Source organism: Centroberyx gerrardi, chromosome 2, assembly GCF_048128805.1.
Source record: "Centroberyx gerrardi isolate f3 chromosome 2, fCenGer3.hap1.cur.20231027, whole genome shotgun sequence".
In the NCBI taxonomy this organism is placed as follows: domain Eukaryota; kingdom Metazoa; phylum Chordata; class Actinopteri; order Beryciformes; family Berycidae; genus Centroberyx; species Centroberyx gerrardi.
This window is the reverse complement of record NC_135998.1, coordinates 31,038,182-31,058,201: the sequence shown is the minus strand read 5'-3', so window position 1 is coordinate 31,058,201 and position 20,020 is coordinate 31,038,182. Positions and strand designations below refer to the sequence as shown.

Here is a 20,020-nt window from a genome sequence, read left to right as displayed (position 1 = left end):
TGACCATTTTCATGCCAAAACACTTTATTCTTGTCAGGGTGGAAAAGCCTCTGAAACAGCGTTTAGACCAACATGGGACACTAAAACTCTCCACTGAAACACAGAAATTAATGAAATTCTTTTAGGGTTAGCAGCTCTGAAAGATGATTTCGATGGACTCAATGCATGCATACACTCTACTAAAGAGTAGTAGATTTTGACACTATAGAATCACCTTTATTCAAGTATAATAGGTTCCATGCATCATAAGTGCCAGCCAGTTAGGGAAGGAGTAATGGAACTGGATCTCTTGATGAGGTCACACAGGAGCTGTTCCTAGCCTGAGCCTTTAACTCATTAAAGAAATGGACATTGCTATTCTGGAGACATCTCATGCAAACCTTTTCTAAGCTAGTGACTGAATACTCGTAGTTTCCTTAACCCAACAGCTTTACAAAATTCAGCCCAACACGAATTTGTCCTGTGGGTGTTTCCCATTCCTGTTTAAAATCAACATTAACCATTTTCGTCAGCATCCCATTCCACTTGGACCCATGTTTCCAGATAGCACCTTGCATGTCCCCACTGCAAGCATGGCAGTAATTGTGGAATGTTAAGTTTCACTTTAGTTTTCACACCGGGAGACTGTCAGATTGAGTACAAATGACAGACGTGACATGATGCACACATCAGGCGCATTAAAGATCCATTTAGATCCATTTCTGTACACTGAGCAACTTTTGATTTGGTGCCTCTGTATGGGAAACACTGCGTCTCACGGTCAAAGACGCCCTCTAGAGGCCATCTGATGGATCATAAATTAGACCTACTGGTGTGATCAATCAATGGGCTTTTATGACTCAATATGGCTCACTCAACGATACAATGGCCGTCTAATCGCTGTGGCTAAAACTACAATATTTCAAATGATTTTTCTTTTTAATTACAATAACACAATTTCTATTTAAATCGGGCCAAATGTACCAAGATTCCATCATGTATTAACTACAGCTTGTTTTTTGAATGTATATATGCAGAATCAAATTAATTTCTAAAATGAGCGGTGCGTAACGGCTCACATTATGCAGACCTAGTGGTGTGTGATGGCAGTTGTGGCTCACAATATAGGCGACGACGTTCTCTACATAATTTTTATTCACAATTCAGTGTCCGTTTGAAGCTGAAAAATACAGCAACATATAGCAATGCCATGGTAAGAAATAACTTAGCAAAATAATCACAGAGTAATACAACTGAGTGGTTATCTTTTTTTCACAGTTACAACAGACACTAGAAACTTTGTACACAAAAAATACATGCAATGTCCCGTAGTACACGGCCTGTTTTACCTCTCTGGAGTTCGATAAAAACAATTCATGTCCGGATCTCACAGATACAAGTATCAAAACAATTGAACTAGTGAAGAAAGAAGAACGAACGATGCCCTCGTTAGTGAAGTAAAGCTTGTCGAAATACTTAGAAACAAACTGGAAAGTGACATCATGTAATCATGTACAAATTGATGCTGAAATACACTATTTGATCAAACATATTTGGATAGTCAATGACAGGAAAAACAGCCATGATACTTGATGAGGGAAAGCTGATACAATAAATTGGGTCAAGTAGAGTCTAAACTAACAATGGTCGTCTTTAGGAATCGTCACTGGCACATGCACAGATGCTGGTGGGATGTTTGTGATCATTTCAGGGAACAAATAATAGAAAGGCAATTTGTCAAAGTGATTGCACTGCATTTCTTCAAAGCCACTGATAACTACAGTCCATTTGAATAATTATAATAGCAAACTTTTTCATCACTCCTAGATCCATCAGCATCGGTTGTAGTTGTAGTTGACGAGTGCTAATAAATGACATGGGCAACTCACAGACATGAGAAGTTAGTGAAAACGACAGCATCAAAACTGATAATTAGAGATCAAAATCTTGTTTTCCGGCAATCCGAGCTGAACATATTGCAAGTCTCAAGTCTGTAGGCACGACTTCCTTTAACGTTCACATTTTATGGAAATTTCAAAATGCACGAGAAACGATTATATCATGAAAGTCGGATGATATGCATTGACCACATAAAGTAAAATGCTATTTCCACTCAGATTTGAAAACGTGATTCAATGCAGAATCTCAGATCGAGATATATGAGAAAAGGAACATTTATATATCGGAACGCCCATTTTTTACTTTGTTCAGTTGTTGCAGTCCTTCATTTAAAAACAATAACACAATACACAGTACTAAACAAAAACATTGGACTCAGTCATACACACTTTGGTGAGTGGTAAAAAATACATTAACATTTTCTGCAAACACCCCCAAAAACATAACATTCAACTCAAATACAAAAAGATGCTTAACAAATCCCATAAATTTGGACAGATGATTCTTTCAAACTTGCTCGTCTTCGATATTTTTTCTGCCAATGTTATGATTTTCACATCATACATGACTGGCGATTATCATGATTCACAACAGGGAATACATAGAAATATGGCTTCATGTTAATTACAAACTTCATTTCATTTTGCTGATTTTTTTTATCATACCTAACATGTCGGTTTTGTCAGAAATGTAACATTACATTGTGCTTTTGAAGCAAATCATTGAGGAACAGCAGCACTGATACTGATTATGTTTTCCCTTATATGTTCCTCAAAATGAGATCTCAAATCAAACTTTTAGGGTGGGCTTTCCACCATTAGTCTCTCTGATGAAGGTCGTGAATCAAAGATAATTAAACATACAATTTCCCTTTGATGGCCAATCGTCTAAAAATAAACTCTTTTACAAATAAATATATACACTCACATGACTTGCTGAGCGTGGGAGATGAGCTTGCTGTTTTATACATGAGCGATTGCGATTATCACCTTGACACTGAATAACTGAATTTAAAAAAACACGTAAAATGTTTATAACATAAGTGCAAAATCAACCGTTTTCATGGTGTTTGACAAATTACTGTAATTTATACCGTAGAAAACATAAATCGTTGCCGTTTGTAAACCTCGCAGAGCAAAAATCGTGTAATTTAACGTTTGTACATCAAGATTTATTTTCTGTCCTTTCGCTTCAGTCCTCAATCGGAATATCAACCTCAGTCGACTAACACTGACGCCCATATATGTGCATTTACGCATCTTTTCACCCAATCAGAAACCCAACATGGGCCAAGAAACCGATGTGCTTGCTCACATGTTTTATAGCAGCGTAACGAATGACGATGAACGAGAAAGCGTGGACAAAGAAACAAAGGGACGTGTCCGCCTCGCCGCCGTCCTCCGCCGGCTAGGTTATTTCCCGCGCTCGCGTCGCACTCGGTCCTCGCTGAGAAGCTAGCGGGTGTGTTGGTGCACATCCGGTATGAAAGATGCTTCTTCTTCTACGGTGCGAAGTATCGGACGTCGGATGCTTCTTCGCTCTCCCCGTTTCAGCAGGTACCGTACAAATTCCACTGTGTTCCATCGGTTTAGTCAACAGTTCATTGGACTCCCAAACGAATGGGTTTGGCACAATAATTTCCCCCTCTGGGTAAAGGTTTCCTCTCATTCGAATGACATGAGGTTTGCTGGTATCTGTGGAGAGACGAGGACAGACGTTTAATACCGACAGAAGCATTCGACTGACCTGTACAGAGGCACATTCAGTGAGTGACTGACAGGTCTGCTTGTGGACGCTTCACTGGCCCAAGCTAAAAGGTCAACTCTTAAAACTTTGACACATCTGTGTTGGCCTCTATGCTTGATCTACAAATTGGTTGTTTTCTCCCCAGCCTCTTTCGTTTCTCAGCCTGGCTCCTGGGGAAGTTACTTTCATACACTTGACAGTTTCGAGTGCTTATGTTTATTTTCTAAAATAAATTTGTGGTTAATTGTATATACTCAGGGTACTTTGTGGTCTCCTTCACTTGCCGTAATGTTTTGGATTTGAGGCTGATTCTGTTTGACTGTTTGATTGGCGCAATTAAGATGGTTTATGAACACACTGGAACACACTTTTTTTTGATGTGGCCAATATAAAGTTTGGTAACCTTACATTTTGTCAATGCCCATAGGTGGGGAGATGAGCAAACACTTATATGCCTCACCAGAGTTGCACAGCTGTATGAAATGAAAAGAATATGTGTTCATACAGCATGTGACTGTGGAGGATAGTTCTAGTTGTAGTATTGTTGTCTGTTTGAAGTGTCTATTCCTTCTTGATGCCTCCATGTTTCTGTTGATGGTTTTAATTTTTATGGATTTTTGGCCAGCGAAAGGTGATTAAAAAAAAACAAAAAACAGATAAAACAGTGAACTGACTTGTGAAAGCACGATCTGCCACCTGAATATGGTCATGATTTCAAGAGACAAGCCTACCATATAGTATTAAGTATATTGATTAATTAATAATTAATAAGGAACCAGACAGGAGAAGGCTGGGGGGGGGGGGGAGATGCATGACTGCATGTCCTGCCTGAACTAACATGATGCTTCACTTTGTTACGATATATTACTTTGCTGAGAAATTCTCATATCTACCATTTCATTTTACTTGTCTGTTTGGAAAGCATGGTGTCCTACTAAAATGTACACTTGACCTATACAGCTGAGTGTTGTGGTTGAACCCGGGGAAACCTCATACCTGAGGTCTATTGCTTCTACAAGCCTCTTCCAGGTTTTTGTGCCAGATGATCGCTGAAAACCTGGATCCCGTCTGGAACTTGTAAACATTGCCTGTGAAGCGAGGTGGCAGGAAAGCTGTTACAAATGTGCTACTAAGACTGAATAGATATTAGGCTTTGGACGATATCCAACATTTTATATTGCGATATTGTCCCGCCAAAATATATATATACCGATATATGATATTATCGCGATATTCGATAATATCGGATATCGGCCCAAGCCTAAAAGATATTGTTTAAAAGCACTCTGTATGGTTATTTGTATTTAAATGAAGGTAAAAAAAAGGGTCTGCAAGCAAAAATGTAACAATAGCTTTTTGGTGATCTGAAGCTCACCTTTGTCTGGGTCATTTAGCTGGAAAATGTTGGGTCTGGCTGGGTCATCTGGCAGCACCACCATCCATCCTGTCACACATACCTTCTTACAGGCAGTGGATTTGTACTGTGGGGTATACAGGACCATAATGCAAACAAAACAACATAACCAGTTATGCTAATGAGATCATCAATTAAGCTAATAAATGCTTTAATTAGCGAGTATTTCTCTGTTGACATACTTGCAGAGGTGTGACCAAATCAACTTTGGTCGAGTCCCAAGTCAGTCTCAAATCTTGAGGCACAAGTCTTAAGTCAAGTCTCAAGTCTAAATGTAGATTACCAAGTCAAGTCCATGTCATTAATATCAAGTCTAAATGTAAAACAGCAAGTCAAGTCAGAACAAATCAAGAGTCCAGTATCAATTTAATATCTTAAAGAAAACTAAATATCTAGGACTTTTCAATGCAATATGGTTTTAATAGGATAAAAACTTGGTAAGAGCATCATGAGTTTGATTTCTAGAATCGGTTTCAACTTCAATAAATTCAATCATTCCATACAAATTCAGAAAACAGAATTTAAATTCAGTCGTCTGCTGGAACAAATCTCATCACTTTCAATCTAAGTCATTTACACAAACACAAGATCTCAAGTCAAGACTTTAGAAACCTTTTCAAGTCATCAAAGTACAAGTCAAAGCCAAGTCCCAAGTCACCAGAACCCAAGTCAAGTCAAGTCTCAAGTCTTCTCTTCATGTATCAAGTCAAGTCTCAAGCTATTCAAACTGTGACTCGAGTCTGACTCAAGTCCAAGTCATGTGACTAGAGTCCCCACCTCTGCATACTTGTCTCCAAATAACGCATGGGAACCTGTGGTGTAAGTATGACGTTTCTATCATGTATTGTTCTTGAGTTATTTTGTTTACCAGAATGTGTCTACACACAGACAGATGTAACCATGACAACATAATGTCCCACATACCATGTACATGAACAAACTTACGTGCTTCCTCTCAGAGGCCCTCAATGCTTTTGCCCCATAGAACGTCAGTGTTGATCCAGAGAGAGCGATCCAAAACCTTGTCCATGATGACAACTGGAAACACAGCAAATAAAATGGAAATGTTGAACACCTCTCATTGATTGTAATTAGAGATCCCCCACCAGGGGTCCTTGAGGGGGTTCCGGGCGGACAATTAGAGAATGTAGAAGAATGACTGTTTTGATCATAGTTCCACTGTTATCTCTCTACCTACAATACAGATAGTCATGGAATTCTGGACAAAATCATATCTAACAATAAAAATATTCTCAGATTTGGGTCCAAGAGACAAAATCTAATCAAATGGGGGTCCGTGGCCCTAATGTGGACTAAATTAGGATTATGAAAAAGGTTGAGAATCACCGGCTTAAACAGCAGTAAGATCAAAGTAGACTAGCTTACCTTGGGCTTTCGTCCCTCCTTCAGCAGGGTCTTCCTTCGAAGGGGCCCCTCGATGATGACACTGCTGACCTCGCTGCATCCATAGCAGGAGTTGGCACCAGAGGAGCTAAGGGTGTCGGGAATCGGGAAAGGCATGCAAGGGTTGATCCAAACAAAAGCATTATCTTTATAGTTATCGTTCTACATGTGAATGGGCTTTAAGAGGATCCAATGGTGGATTTTTCCTTTAAGCGAGTAAGGCTGTCTGAATGTCTCCATTCAATATTAGACAAGCATGGCAGAAAGTAGAGAGTAGGGAAGAAGCGAGGGAGTCCAGGCTGACTTTCGTAGCTGCTAGTGGTTCTTTGTTTCATACAGAAGAGGATTGGGGCCACATGTGAAAAATGTATTTGAGTTCTGAGTTTAAAGTTTAAATTCTGAGATAAAGTCAGAATTCTGAGAATAAAGTCAGAATTCTGAGATAAAGTCAGAATTCTGAGAATAAAGTCAGTCTGACTTTTTTCTCAGAATTCTGGCTTTAAACTCAGAATTCAAATACATTTTTCACATGTGGTCCCAATCCTCTTCCGTAGTTTGAGACTGATCATGAGCATCATGGCAATGTAATGTAAGTCCACCAACTAGGAGAAACTGCATCTGATCCTGCTATTGCTGTCCCTCTAGGAATGATGTGATATTGGACTAAATTATGTGATAATTTACTAGTCCAGACTATGGATAGACATTCAACTTTTTTGTATAAATGAGCACATGCAGTACAACCTGCGTACAGTATATTGTGCTCACAGAGATTCTTTTTCTTATAGAGACAACAAGTCGGCTAAACAATACTGAAAGACACATAGGCCCCAGTGTTAGCAATAAAAATTCTCGCTTTTTCACCTTCGCAAAAGAAAATAAAAAGGAAGAGAACACCCCCATACTAGTGGAAGACAGACAGACACAAGACAAACTTAAACCACATCCCTCCAGTGAAGAAGAGTGAAGAGTGTCAAAGGCTGTGGCAGTGAAGTAGACAAAAAAGAAATAAAAAATCCCATCTGGTGGAAGTTGCCTGTTGTCATTGATTTTTTTTTTTAAATTTACAGAAAATTTGAGCCCAGCCTTTCATTTCAACTGTTGACAGGTTGGCTGACTGGTGCTGGGACTCTGGTTGGGTCCACCCCACTTTGCCGATGAAACATTTGACAAGTACTTTAGGTGATGGAGAACCTTACCGAGGGCCAGATTGGTAGAACTGTACTATACTGTACAGGTCATTCTGGTTGATTTCTGGGAGTGCTGGGCTTTGCAATGAGCCCCTCTATTGGCCGAGAGTAACGTGTTGGAGAATAGGTTCCTTAATTCTCCATGCAGTGGTGGTTATTTGTAGGTACTGCAGTTGTTAGAATTTCTGTTAGTATATTTTTGTTGTTAATTGTTTTCTACTGAAAAATAAAGTTATTTGAATTGAATGAATCATCATTGTCATTGTTAAGGAACCATATTAAATGTTTTTCCATTAATCCATTAATTCATTGATCGAGTTCCATTAAACCATCAATGTGATCCATATGGAAGAGGATTAGGGCTACATGTGAAGAATTAATACAATAAAGTTAGAATTCTGAGATTAATCTCAGGGATGAGTTTTTCACTAAACTACTTTAAAACAAACAACCAGTGACTGACATTATTTTAAATGGGAAGAATCACCTTTTTAAGATTAGTCTATAGCTTTTTGAACAAATAATGAATCAAATGAAACGTTTTACTGCTCCCACAAACATCTTTAAGACATAGCTATGATGTTTTGAGGGGGGACTTTGGCTATGATCAGCAACATTAACCAACTGACCAGTCATTGTCATTGGGCAACAATTGTCTAGTCACCTTGGCAACCAAATGGGGTGTACAGACCATGGTCTAATGAAATCCCTGAAACTTGAGATAATAATAATGGCTGGCTTCCACCAACATGCAATGAGGGGATGGGGTGTGAGACAGCACATGCAAGTGAGCCTAACCTCCATTTCCCCCACAAGAGGAAGACATTTTGATCTTGGAGAGTGTGACATAGTGACCTATCGTTCCCCTGCTGCACTGTACCTGTAAACATAGCTGCGGCTCCGAGGGGAATTGCGTAGCGGGACCCTCCAGTTGGGGCCCAGAGTTGCGTACATGCGGCCCCTGTTTATCACACATTGTCACAGTCAGTTCGAGTGGTCATGGGCTATCAAAAGGGCTTTTTGGCTAGCAAATGTTTTCAGTGTAACAGTGTAACTTGATCAGTGAGAATACACCTCGTTTTTAATCCATGACTCAGAGGTATAAATGAAATACCTGCCATCTTTTTGGCGGGACAAACACAGATACATGATAAACTTTCAAACACTTGATGTTAGGATGTTAGCAACATTCAGAAACATTGATATCATTGCATAGTGATTATGCTGCAAGGTACAGTTCACATTTGACTACATTCATTTGCAAAATCCAAATAACGCTAAGCTGTCAAAAAGGATAGAGTTTCAGTATTTAGGTTTAGAATCACTTAGAAATGTTGAACTTGTTTAAACTTAAAGAGTAACTAAACCCCAAACCCAAATCTGTGGTGAAGCCTGATATCTAATGGTGAAAAGTAGGGTACTGAACTGACCATCTGCTATTGGCTGGTCTTTGGTGCCAGGTGATGTCACCTTCTATAGAGTACTACAGGTGGTGACATCACCTGGAACCAAAGACCAGCCAATAGCAGATGGCCAGTTCAGTACCCTACTTTTCACCAGTAGGTGTCAGGCTTCACTACAGATTTGGGTTTGGGGTTTAGGTACTCTTTCATGTTCCTGAAGTTATAGCACATATAAGAATAAACTGTATGATCTTAACTCTGTACAATAATGGGAAAAAGACAAATCTAACCTGTATTTTCATGACATTGACTAGTGGTACTGGATGGTGTACGCATGATTTGTAATTTCAAAGTGATTTAAAAACCTTGAGAATTGGATTTGGAATGCTTGGTTGGGTTTGATGATTGGTCCTTACCTTTCCATTCCAGGTGACAGCTCCTCCCCAAATGAGCTTTCACTGCTGCCTATTGAGAATACAGGGAAAAAAATTGCTATGAAGAGACAGAAATGGTCTGCGATTTTCCACGTTCTTCGGCATCAAGAAATTATGAGAAAAGCTAATAAGGCGTTTGTAGAATCTGGTAAAGGGAGGAATAATTAAAAGATTTGCCATAAAAAGAGTTACATTGAATGTTTTTAGTATCAGAGTTGCAACCAAGTCAACTTTGCTCGAGTCCCAAGTCAGTCTCAAGTCTTGAGGCACAAGTCTCAAGTCAAGTCCCAGGTCTAAATGGGACCTAAACACCAAGTCAAGTCGGAACAAATCCAGTCCAGTATAAATTTAATATCTTAAAGAAAACTAAATATCTAGGACTTTTCAATGCAATATGGTTTTAATAGGATAAAAACTGGTAAGAGCATCATGAGTTTGATCTAATCTAAGTCACTTACACAAACACAAGATCTCAAGTCAAGACTTTAGAAACCTTTTCAAGTCATCAAACTACAAGTCAAAGTCAAGTCCCAAGTCACCAGAACCCAAGTCAAGTCTCAAGTCTTCTCTTCATGCATCAAGTCAAGTCTCAAGCTATTAAAACTGTGACTCGAGTCTGACTTGAGTCCAAATCATGTGACTCATTCCCCACCTCTGCTTAGTATCATATAAACCCTGAACAGAGAAATACCTGCGTCATATGAGACAAAAATTGGAGGTTATTATACCTAAGGATAAGCCATTGGACACTGATGTACTGTGCGGATCATTCCTGACCGGACTCTGAGACTCCAAGAAGCTGTCATCCAGCAGATGCCGAGCTTTCTCTATGGGGAACGTGGCGCTCTTGCTCTCCGACATGCCGTACTGACACATCATGCTGCGTAGAGAGAGATCAGCGATCAGAAGACAAGGCTAAGATGGAGATAGTGGTTTTAATGGTGTAACACTGCACTTTACACTTAAATGAGAATTCCAGCCACAGTGAATGTTAAACTCATTTTCCAGCATCCTTCTCTCCCTTGTAAAAAATCCTGTGGATTTTACATGCTGTTATCAGAGAAACAGTTTTTATTCAACTCCAAATTATATCAAAACCAAATTTCTGAGACGGCAAACTACGTGTGCTTCTACAAAAATTTTGCCAGGCTTTGCCTAATAAAGAATAAAAAATGAAAAGTAGTTCCTATCCAAATAGACTGGAACATTCTTGAATTATGCGCACGTTCAGAAAGCCCTCATTGGGGGAATGAATGGGGCAAGGATAGGCATTTCTATGACAATATGTGAAAATGTAAACATTGGAACAAGGCAAAACACTATAGCAGCAATAGCTGTATCATTGGAACAATGTTGGATTCTGAAAAAAAAACAGCCAGTTTCAGTACAAACTCTCACCACGATCTTTGAAGAGTTTCTCCGCCTGAAAGTAGTTCCTATTAAATGGATTAGAATAAAGTGCTAAGTGAGCAAGTTTTATTCTTCGACATGTAGATGCTCGAATCAGTCAAATCTCATGATAATAAAAAAAGTTTGTTTCTCATCTGCTATGAGAGATGCTTCAAAATTTTTGAATATATAGGTAAAATGTAGGACATCTATGAAATCCCTGCTGTTACAGGTTACCACAAAAAAACAAACCCAAAAAACATTTAAAAAAAAACACAATTTGGAAAATGGGCTTACAATTCACCATGGCCGGAATTATCCTTTAAAATTCCACTCCAAACGGTAGCAAGAGGTAACTGTTTGGAAACTGTTTGAACCTCAATACCCAAATCCTTTATACCAAAGGATACCAAAGGGATGAGAGCGGCAAAAGATTGAATGTTGGTTGAGTCCAGTTTTCTCTGGACTGAGGTACTTACTTGTTTCCCAGACTATGGCTCTTCCTGTGGTGGGAGGGAGGGGGGGTGGGGATGTGGACCCCCACGGAGGCGTCGGGGCAGGTGGGCCGTCGGTTGTACCTCACGGAGGCAGACACCTCAGACAGACCTGACACACAGGAGAAAAGAAAATAATGACATTTACAAATCATGCAGAATCCTTCCAAAGTTACCCATTCAGCAATGAATAGTCTGCAAACATTATGCTTGGAATCGCTCTCTAGCCCAAAGTCTCCAAATCTTGAATGTTGATTATGAAACATCCACAGATCTTACACACAACACCAAAATACTGGAAATTATTTGAGTTTTGAAGTCGAATTACTTTGCACCTTGACAACTGTTGTTGAAGGAGGTAAGAGTCCTATTCTCATTCATTTTTCCCTGACAAGATTTTCTATAGAAAAAGTAATAGCCACAGACTCCTTACATGTGCTGTCACATTTAACTTATGTGTGTGTTCTACTATTTTTTGATTGTCCCTGCCCAGATTTTCCTATCTGGTCCTAACATCTGAATCCACCAGTTTCGGGTCACAAACCAGTTTTTTTTTAAACTTTCAGCCAATTACCACTTTGTGAGAAATAAAAGGATTGCATGATGAATTGATGAATCAATACTGAAAACATATGCATTTCATATTTTGCATTAGCTGGAACAAATATTAAGTCAAAACTAGCCTCCTGAATGCGTGTGAGATAAAGCGTCAAAATATCACAATAACTGGAAAACGTGCATCTTAGAACAAAAAAAAAAAAAATAAATAAAAAAAAAGTGAAATAAGCTGGCCCCATTTTCAACCCTGTCAGTCTGTTTAGTGGAAGTGTGTGAACAAGCCAGTCCCTGTCTTTGTCAGATAAGTGAATTCAGCAATGTAACTGATTCCATCAGTGAAAGCAACTTTACAGAAGATAATCACTGCTCCCACGGATACAATGTTGTGTAATTCTCAGGCAGCTTGGCTCCTGACTGACACTAAAACTGAGACACAACAAATAATTCTGCACATAAACAGCAGTCTGCAGCTACAGCCAACACACACAAGAGAACAAAACCAAGTCATAACAAAAAACTTATGCTTGTTTGATCAGGGAATCATGTCAGTTAAATACAACTGCATGTGTAGTAACTTCTCTCTACATGAGGGTGGTCAGATTTTCAAAACTGCATCTTCATGTCATAACGACATGATATGTTGAGACAAACAAAGCCTTATCTATGCTGCTAAACTGATGCAGTATGAATTTAATAGCGTCAATGTAATCTCTACGAACCAGTAATCCCTTAAAATACCCGTACATTTACATTAATTCACCCCTTAATTCATGCAAAATCTCCTTAAAATGAGTTAAGGGAGTTATTAATGGAGGAGACCCCATCAAAACCACCTTAAACACCCCCTTAATGTTTGACTGCTTACTTTCTAATTTAATGTAAAATTCAGGGAGACGGGAACTTTCCATTAATAAGTCATTAATAACCTGTAAACCTGTACAAAAAGCATAAAAACCCCTTAATTACTAGTGTCTCTGTGAACCAACCCATGAATAAATCCCTTATAAACACATGATACTAACCTTACTTTTTTTAAGCTGCTATTTTTAATAGATTCTTAATGTTTATGTAATGAGAAATTAAGGACATTTCAGGGCTAAAATTAAGGGGTTTGGTTTCGTAGTGAAGCCGCTGGGGACATATTTGTTTGCTAAACGAGTATAACAACAAGAAATTCTCTAAAATGTTTTTTTTTAAGATAAGTGGTAAAAAGCGAGATATGTCAGTGTTATGCAAAGCTTTGTTGACAGACACTGGGGCAAATTGCTTTGAACTGGGACCGATTCAGGCAAACTCCTCTTTACAAACGCACTGAATCCACTAGATGGAGCCAGCGAGGCACAGCATGCATGTGCAGTATCATGATGACAAGGACATTTCTTATTTCAGGGGCCTTTGCCTTCACCCACTGTAGCCAGTCCATCTACATGTGCTTTGTACAGTCATTGTGTAGGTGTTAGAAGTCTGTCCACATAATCCTATCATCAGCCTGTCCGTAAATTAGCATTCTGGCAGGAGGCTGTGGATTGGGTGAATTGATGCAGTGTTACCATATGTATTTTCTGCCAGTGGAACCTCTGAGTCAGTCTCACTGTAAACCTATTGGGGCCATTCAATAAGCTAAGACATGACAGCTAGGACCGAGGAGTGCAGCCTATGTTCAAGTGGCTCAACTTGAACATGAACCTTAAGAGTTTAATGAAAAATGAAGCATTTGGGCAACTGCCTCATACAAGTCAGCTGCATGTAATTGCGCCTGTAAGGTGGTTTAAGCTACATTCCCACATGCTATGTTCAAATTAGGAGGCTTTCCCTTCAACAAGGGGAAAATATTCACTCAGCCGCAATTTTGTAATCATGAACAATAATGTAGCGGGGTTACACCTTCGGGAACCCAGCGCAATTATCCCGTGGCAGTGCTATGTCATCCCTCTGGGGTAGAGGCCTTAATTAGTCTAGCGTATGCCTCGAGACGTACAAATGGCCTTGCGGCTTGGAGCCAGGTGGGTAGCATGCCGCCATCATGCGCGGCGGTGGGAACCCAAGGGATGACGGCTCCATGAATCATGAATGGGATTAGGATGAGTGCAGCAGTCCGTGTCCGCGCACCTCAACAAGGGGGTTTCGAAATGTGTGACTGACCTTGTAGTGCGTTGCTGGGTGAGATTTATATATGGAACAATAGGAGCAGTCGACTCCACAGAGTACACACACAAGTCTGCTATTACTTTTAACTGTTTATATGGAGGAGGTCTTTTCTGTGTGAGCACTGGTTTAACAAACACGTCTAACCTAAACAGCACAAGCAATGACAACACACTTGCACCTCCAGACATGCTGTATTCTTCTGCATTGAGACAATAGGAAGGCTGAAACAAACATAACAGGGTAGACACAAGCTAGTGGTCAGGGTCAAAACAAGCAGGGAAAAGGCAGGAAAACAGTAATCTCACATTCTGCTGCATATGTCCCAAAAACCCCAAATTCTGAAAAAAAATAAAAATACAAAATCTGAAAATTCAGAAATATTCCTGCTTGTTTGAGGTTTGGGTCTTCGGTGGCCTAAACACTACATCATCTTTAGGTAAATACTTGTGTTTGTTAAGCTACCTGAGCTAGGCTTGGGCAATATCCAAAATGTAATATCGCGATACTGTCCCACCAAAATATCACGATATACAATATTATCGGGGTGGTCTTTTTTCTTTTTTTTTTTCAGCTTTTTCCAGGTTTTTTTGGGGGGGTATTTTATTTTATTTCTTCCAAATTACATCAAATTTCTAGGCTATAATAATAATTATTACTATCAACAGCCTAGATGCCACCCTTATACTGTAGGTTTTTCTCTTTTTTTCTCTTTTGCTGCCCCTGTTGTTGCCCCTATGCATCCTTTATTTCAAATGCACAGACTCTGTTTGTCATTAAAAGATACTTTGCTGCTCTCTGGAAACACGGCCTGAGTCAAACAAGATGGCCAACAAAGCGTGCCAACTGTTGCACATACCCAAGTGTGTTTGACAAGGCGTTGCATCAAAATCACCTGATCTTTTCTTTTTATAATTATCATTGTAGATATGAGGTGTTCGATGTTTGTTAGAGGTGTCACAGGTCCTATAAACAAAGCCTTTAATGTGTATTGTTATGATGATGTGCGATTTCTGCTGCATTTGTGATTGCACGTGTGCGTTGGCGTGTGTGCGGCTGTGAGGAAGTGTCTGCTGGATCCGTCGTAAGTCATCTTACGCTGGCTTGTTGTGCATGGAGAGAGTGAGTAAACTGACCTCATCCGTTTGGCAGTGTGCGTGAAGCGCGTTTGATCTTGTGCAGAAACGGCCAACAAGCAAACGCAGCCAGAACCCCTGAGCCCCAATTTCTGTTCTGTCTCAGTTAGGTAACAGTTATGTCAGACCCTGAACAGTAAATAAGAGCCGATAAGGCAAACGATTAAACAGTAAAAAATAGATAAAAAGCGACTATACACAGTAATCTAAATGTTGTTTATTATGATCCAGTCTGCAGAAGGCATCACAGATTTTAAGATTCAAACTGGGCAACAAATGTTTTCCAACCAAAGTTTTAGGATACATCTGAAGTGAAACCTACTACCAATTACCACTGGTCATTCCAATAACAATTATTGTGGTAATGGGGTCTATAAATGTGAGTATGCCCACGTTTGCTGCCTTGTAATCAGAAGAAAATGTGTAATAAAAGAGAGAGAGACAGAGATGGGGTAGCAGTTGCCGGGGTAACCATCGCAAACATATCCCATCACGTGCCTGGCAAGCCTGCCAGACATTAGGACATGGAAAAAAATAAATGCGCTGCATCCCTTAAGACTGTGCTGAGTTAAACTGCCATTAGCTGCGTCGTTAACTTGCTCATAGGATGTTTAATCAGTCGTTAGCTGCGCAGAATATTAAGTGAGATTTCAAATAAAAAGTCTTCACTGGCATTCATTTGCCTAATTGGCTATGGATAACATGACTTCATTTATCCACAAATAAGGCACATAGAGTTATTACATCAGCTTTAGTCAACCAGCTTCCTAGCTCATCAGTAAAATTGCATCTGCATCCACAACAAAACTAAACAGGCTGTGTCAGTGTGAGTAAGTCAAGCGCTCTACTACCTTCCTATGAAAATAAACAACCCAACTAATTCACTGTAATTATCCCTTCAGTTATGTATTTTTCTGCAGAGATTGCCAGGCTGGTAAGGCGGCTATTATTACGGTTGGGATTGTGGTTTTGCTAAATTATATAAATAAAACGAAATAAAAACATAAAACTAATGGAGCGCACAACAGCAATCAGGTGAATTTGGTGGAGAAATTGTTTATAGTAAACACTCAGATTCATTCATGCTCATTGGTGTGTTTGTTTCTTCACCAAGGTTAGACCAATATATCATGTTTATGGATAAATGGATTTATGGATATGATTTTATTCAATAGCTTAGGTACAAATGCTGTTTCAGAGGCTTTTCCACCCTGACAAGAATAAAACTCTGAGGGAAACAAAGAACCCTTGTAAGCTTTTGGCATGAAAAGGGTCAGATGTACGATATGGTACAGTGGCACAAAACAATGGCTATAAATCAGCTTCTATCCAAAAATATTGGTATCGGTATGAGTATGGGCCTTCAAAAATGACAACATGGCAACACTCAAATATCACTTGCTGCATGAATGCATTACATCTTAACAACACTAGAATAATACCACTTGCATCACAATTTTCTATAAATGCAACAACAAGAAACGCCAAAAAAAAAAAAAAAATCTCACTAAATATTCCAGCATCTTGATGACATTGGGATCTCATTGCACATCTTTCTCTGAGTAAATTAACACTACTATTAAATAAATCCATGTAAATCTGATTTACTGGGGGAAAACACATCACATCAGATACAATTTCTCATAAAATTTCATGAAATGAGCATTAACTCTGAAATGCAAGATCTCTACAAACCAGTAATCCCTTAAAATAATCGTACATTTTCATTAATTTACATTACTTCACCCCTTAATTCATACAAAATCCCCTTAACATCAATTAAGGGAATTATTAATGGAGGAGATCCCATCGAAACCTCCTTAAACACCCCTTAATCTTGACTCCTTACTTTCTAATTTAATTAAAAATTCACTTAATAATCCTGTAAACCTGCACAAAAGGCATGAAAAATCCCTTAATTTCTAGTGTTTCTGTGAATCAACCCATGAATAAATCCCTTAAAAACCCATGATACTAACCTTACTTTTTTAAAGCTGTTATTTTTAATGGATAATTCATGTTTATGCAATGAGAAATTAAGGACATTTCAGGGATAAAATTAAGGGGTTTGGATTAAGTGTTGTGGATACGGATAGTGTGACGATCATGAAAGGATTATATGACAATACCACTAATTGGATACTTTTCACCTGTTCGTCATGTGAGAAGGTTAGCTAACGGTTATGTTTGGGCAACTAAAGCAACTTTGGTTAAGGTTAGGCAACAAAAACTATTTGGTTCAAAAATGTTTTTGTCATGGTTAAAAATGAAAACCTCAGACTACCTTATTTGCATTTTAAGACATGCTCATTTCATGAAAGCAGACTGGAATACTGTGTGCATGTAAACATACCCACTTTGACATACAAGCACATGCAAGCATCGCCTAACACACACACACACACACACAAACACAAACACACACTGAGCCGTACTGCCTTTGATGTGGCTGTGGGGTTTCATCCCTCTTCATTCCCCCTGACCTACATCCAGCTCTGGGCACGTTCCAGCCACATGACATCATCTTAGCACCCTCCAAATGAACCCCTCAAAACCCACGGAGAACAGGAGGAACCGAAAATAAAGGAACCGGATCGCTCGGCTGCAACATGTCCTCATGGAACTTTTCACTCGGCTCCCACTGCTGGCTTGTTCTTGACAATGGTTTATAAATGCTGGGGGAAAGTCATTTGTCTCTCCTACAGCGTTCAGAGCTAATTCACTGTAGCCTCCTTACCTCTGTAATGACTTCAGAGGACAGAGGGGGAGGTGGGGGGGAGGACGGGAGAGAAGCAAGAGAAAGGATAAATGATGGAAATGACAGAGTGAGAGAAAGGGAGGTGGAGACAGAAGAGAGAGACTAATGTGGCCGCGGCGAGCTTTGGAAACCCGCCCGAGTGTTTGTGCAGTCCAATCAATGCGGCCTACCATTTCCCTTCCCGTTCCAACGCAAATATAATGAATCAACTGTCAAGCACGTGGCCTTGGTGCTGCTTCAGGACTCTGCCACATCTGACTACGTCTGGAGGAAATAGTGGCTGATTACATCCATTTGCCACGGTCTAAACACTCAGAGCCTGGCCTCTTAAAGACATTTTAGCTATAAATTAGAGATGCACAGATGCAACTTTATTGCCAATACTGATTCCGAGTACAAAAGTTTGTGGATCTGCTGATTCCAAGTGCCTATCTGACACAAACCAATATTTTGTTTGTTCCAGAGGTGTGGCCAAGTCAACTTTGCTCGAGTCCCAAGTCAGTCTGAAGTCTTGAGGCACAAGTCTCAAGTCAAGTCCCAAGTCTAAATGTAGATTACCAAGTCAAGTCCATGTCATTAATGTCAAGTTTACCAAGTCAAGTCCATGTCATTAATGTCAAGTCTCAAGTCTAAATATAGAACAGCAAGTCAAGTCAGAACAAATCAAGAGTCCAGTATCAATTTAATATCTTAAAGAAAACTAAACAGCAAATGGAAAAGCTTTCCTGAACTGGGTATAGGTTGAATCACTATTATGTTAGATCAATCAGTGATAGAGAGCATTTAGTTATATGAAAATGTTGTGGAATATTACTTAAAGACAGGATGACCCACTCCACCTACTCAATAGAAGCGGAAACTCTGGGACACATTACTACCTTTGAATGAAGAATTAATTTACCAAAAACATAATTGAAAAGAAAATACATTTTCATGTTTCCCAGACAGTCTTTCTGTAGCTCTGGTCAGGGAGGAACCTCCATCATATTGGACGGCACTGACTGGCTGATAATTAATATTTAATTTAAGCCCAACATTGGTTGTCTGGTGTCCAGCCCCCATGAATCTTAGTCTTTAGCACTTTTTGAATTAGCATGGTGATTCATAGCGGTCTGGTCAAGCCTATCCATGACTGATTCACTGACGGAATTTCTCGCCCCGACTGATTGGTTGGTGTTAGTTGTCAGTTTTGGTCAAAATCTTAATGGCATCATAAGTAGGTCTGTCCCGCCTACATCGACCATCCAATCAGGTATGTCGGACAGTATCTGTCTGAATTAACTGCCAGTGGATAGGCTTGGGTCCAGACCCCTATGAATCACCATGCAAATTCAAAAAGTGCTGAAGACTGCGATTCCTGGGGGCTGGACACCAGGCAACAACACTGGCCCAATATATGGGCAAACGGATACATTGGCCTAAGCCTGTCACAAATACATGTGCACACACGGTCTTACCTGCTAGGTCTTCCTTAGAAGAAGCAATGCGAGGGGAACTGTTGCCAGGCTCAATCTTCAGAGACAACCTGTAACACAAATGGAGACACACTGATCCATTATTGTTCCTTTGGACAAAAAGGATATTGGTACCTAGCTTACTGACTTCAGGCCAGTGACACTGACTTCAGCCACAACAGAACTTTGAATGCCTGGTACTGTCCTGCAGACCCACTGCTCACCCTCCTGCAGTTTACCTATGGAGTAAATGAGTCAGTGGATGATGCACTCAGCACATGCCTGTACTTTGTCTTTGAACATCTAGCAGGGTATCTGCAGGTTTCAGAAAGCCGAATCGAAGACCTTTTCAATTCTACTTGGATTTGAATTCAAGACCAATGTAACTGCCAAAATAAAGAAACAAAAATCTGTCAAAAACAGCCTATTCCTAATTGAGCATAGCTAATGAGCGGTTTAAAACTATTAATGGGTCTTATAAGAAAATGGACATTAGGAAATTAATTGTTTAGGGCAATAATGTCTGTGGTTATTAAAGCAGATGTGATGAAAACAAAATATGCTTCCAATATTGCATTAACCCTGTCAAATTATTAAAAACCAACCAAATTATTAAA

The 20,020-nt window shown here is 39.5% G+C and overlaps 1 protein-coding gene across 1 annotated transcript in view; it reads right to left on the bottom strand.

Moving 5' to 3' along the window:
• Positions 1–1,123: 1,123 nt before the first annotated feature.
• The window catches only part of LOC139926008 (ras-specific guanine nucleotide-releasing factor RalGPS1), an 86,651-nt gene continuing 67,754 nt past the window's right edge, over positions 1,124–20,020 (bottom strand). Inside the window, exons 10-19 of the mRNA XM_071917559.2 lie at positions 19,407–19,474; positions 11,338–11,464; positions 10,198–10,349; positions 9,452–9,500; positions 8,513–8,593; positions 6,425–6,530; positions 5,984–6,076; positions 5,000–5,105; positions 4,621–4,712; positions 1,124–3,572 (exon numbers count right to left, since the gene is read on the bottom strand). Of these exons, the coding sequence (XP_071773660.1) occupies positions 3,543–3,572; positions 4,621–4,712; positions 5,000–5,105; positions 5,984–6,076; positions 6,425–6,530; positions 8,513–8,593; positions 9,452–9,500; positions 10,198–10,349; positions 11,338–11,464; positions 19,407–19,474 (904 nt within the window). The 3' untranslated portion in view covers positions 1,124–3,542. The remainder of the gene's footprint in view (positions 3,573–4,620; positions 4,713–4,999; positions 5,106–5,983; positions 6,077–6,424; positions 6,531–8,512; positions 8,594–9,451; positions 9,501–10,197; positions 10,350–11,337; positions 11,465–19,406; positions 19,475–20,020) is intronic.